At 36.0% G+C, this 2,878-nt stretch overlaps 1 protein-coding gene across 1 annotated transcript in view; it reads right to left on the bottom strand.

The window, feature by feature from the left end:
• Positions 1-2,878, bottom strand: part of LOC106735979 (high mobility group protein B2-like) — a 168,198-nt gene that overhangs the window by 125,548 nt on the left and 39,772 nt on the right. Inside the window, 2 exon segments of the mRNA XM_014591568.1 lie at positions 326-397; positions 542-575. Coding sequence (XP_014447054.1) covers positions 326-397; positions 542-575 — 106 coding nt within the window.

Here is a 2,878-nt window from a genome sequence, read left to right as displayed (position 1 = left end):
CCCCCTAAAACAAAACCCTGTCAAAAAAAAAAAAAAAAAAGGCACTGCCCACAGGCAGACCCTTTGACAAGGTAGACCTTTTAAAGCGAGGATAAAAAGATCATGTGGAGATAAACCTCTGGGGGAATAAAACTGAGCAACATCTATTTATCAAACATCATGCTAGGTTCTGGAGATACACAGAAATAGACTTTTAAAAAGTTATAACCCACTAGGAAGATAAACTTATTTAAAAAGGAATAGCACAAAATACTATAATTACTCTCTATAACAGAGATGTAATCAAACTCTATAAGCTAGGTTCAGAAGAAGAAATGATAAATACCTCAGAAGCTGCACTCATACAAACTTTCTGGCCTAACAGAATAGCATGCTCTATTGTGAATAGCTTGACGCTCTAAGAAAAAGGAGAAGAGAACATATTTTTGTAAAATAAACAGAAATTATCAGAGTCCATAATATAGACTAGTTCTCTAAAACTACTCATTTTCAGTCAGCAAGCAAGTTGCTGAACACCTGTTGTGTGTAAGGTATACGGTACCTGCAGGAACACAGAAGTAAACAAGACACAGAATCTGTATTTAAGGAGTTCAGAATTAAATGAAAGAGAATCAGAATGCAATGGAGAAAAAATACAGGATCATTTCATTGCCATGTATATATGGGACTCCTAGGCTGGGAACGACAAAGAGAAAGAATAGTAATTTGCAAGATAAAAACATGAGATGTGAAGGAAAATTTTTATAAGCTTCACCAGACTGTGCCTGTCTATTATGGTATCGCCAAGTACTTTTATTAGTGAAAAGAAAATTCCATAACAGAAGGACAATAAGCAGCGTCTTGCACGAACATTAGCAGAAGATGGAGATGAGTCTTCTCCATTTATCTAATCATATGACAGAAAACTTCAAGAAATCATCTATTTCTTTGGTCAGTGAAAGGCTTTTAGAACAAGGATATACCAATGGACAGATTTTTGAAATCTTGCATCAAAGCAACAGATTCTTAAAATTTTCAATGACTTACAAAAAATATCATTGCTACGGATACTCTAGAAGACCTGAGAACTCCTGTCAGATTTTTGAAAGCTTAAGAGTTAGTGATTTTTTAAGAATCATTACAATCACCACAACACCTGCTGGTCCCATAGTGATTCTTCTTTAACTTCTTCAAGTTTAAGAACTAGCTTTATTTTAATTACATTTGATGAGACATTAAATACTGCCTACGTAGACACAGAGTAACTAGCCCTAGAAAGAATATATATGAGAAAAAAACTTGCATTTTCTTTAACTAAAGATTCTAAAATATGATTGATATAGTGGGATGAAATTTTGCAACCAGTTAGCAGAATGTAACACCCCTCCATTAAAAAAAAAAAGTCAACAGTATGATTTTCAGGTGAGGCTGGTATGAGATGAATTATGAAATGAAATGCATTTAAAAGCACATTTGGAGGCAAGCCTGTGGCATGATGGTTAAGGAAGCTGGATGCCACATGGCCAACCCTTTGGTTCAAATAAGGATTCAGCAGCTTGGTAAACACATCAGGTACATGTACATGCAAGTCCAAAATTCTAAAAGGAAAATGGAGAAGAGATTGCAGTGTGACCATTCCTCATAGGGGCTAATTTCTGTTCCTTCCTCTCTCTGTCTCTCTCTCTCTCTCTCTCATGAGCACATGTGCCCAATAGCAAACTAAAGTAAAAAAGGGGGTCCAGTAGGTGGCACAGTGGTTAAGATGCTGGTCTACTGTGATCCAAATTTTGGACCTGGCTGCTTGAAACTCATGCCAAGCTTGTGTGTGTGTGTGTGTGTGTGTCCTAAATCCTAAGTGGAAAATGGAGGAGAAGGGACCACAGCATGGCCATCCCACCCCTGGTGCAGGGTGTGATTTTTTTGCTTTCTACCTCTCTGTTTCTCTCTCTTTCTTGCTATCTCTCTCTCTCTCCTTGGTGAGTGGAAGCACCCTATAGCAAAAATCTCTAAAAACAAACAAAAAAAACACACATTTTGATGGGAAAAAACTGTTAATTGTATAAAAGAGAACACACACAGGAACTACAAAGTTTGTGGAAAAAAATAGAATTAAAGCACAAATTTATTTTGGTGCAAAAATGTTTTAATTCCATGTACAGTTTTTCATAATATGCATTCTCTATAAATTTTTATAAAAAATCCTGTCTATATATTAGGGGCCATCCAAAAGACCATGAAAAATAAAACTAAAAGGCAAAAATTAAAATATAAAGTTTATTTCTCAACCTAAACTTCATCCAGTTCAAGACACTTCTGTAAGTGATGACAACAATCATTTATTTAGTCCATTCCTAAAGAAATGAGGGTTCTGGAAATTCAACCATGTCAGTGCCGTCTTTTTCATATTATTAAAAGAAGGAATATCCCTTTACAGATTTTTATAAATTAAAAAACAAAAAAGAAGTTATGAGCCAAATAAGAACTGTAAGGTGGTTGCCATCAAAATTCTCACAAAATTGCTTTTGTTTAACCAGAGGAATGAGTAGGAGTATTGTTGTGGAGAAAGGACTCCGGTGAAGCTTTCCTGGACATTTGCCTGTTAAAGCTTACGGTAACTTTCTCAAAGCATTCTTTTTTGGAGAGGTTTTTGCTATAGTGAGCCAAATAAGGACTGTAAGGTGGTTGCCATCAAAATTCTCACAAAATTGCTTTTGTTTAACCAGAGGAATGAGTAGGAGTATTGTTGTGGAGAAAGGACTCCGGTGAAGCTTTCCTGGACATTTGCCTGTTAAAGCTTACGGTAACTTTCTCAAAGCATTCTTTTTTGGAGAGGTTTTTGCTATAGGGTGCGTGTACTTGCCAGAAAGACAGAGACAGAGAGACAGAAAGTGAGAAATCA

The sequence above is a fragment of the Tupaia chinensis genome, unplaced genomic scaffold, assembly GCF_000334495.1.
Source record: "Tupaia chinensis unplaced genomic scaffold, TupChi_1.0 Scaffold000600_1, whole genome shotgun sequence".
NCBI lineage: Eukaryota > Metazoa > Chordata > Mammalia > Scandentia > Tupaiidae > Tupaia > Tupaia belangeri.
This window is presented reverse-complemented; position numbering and strand designations above follow the sequence as displayed.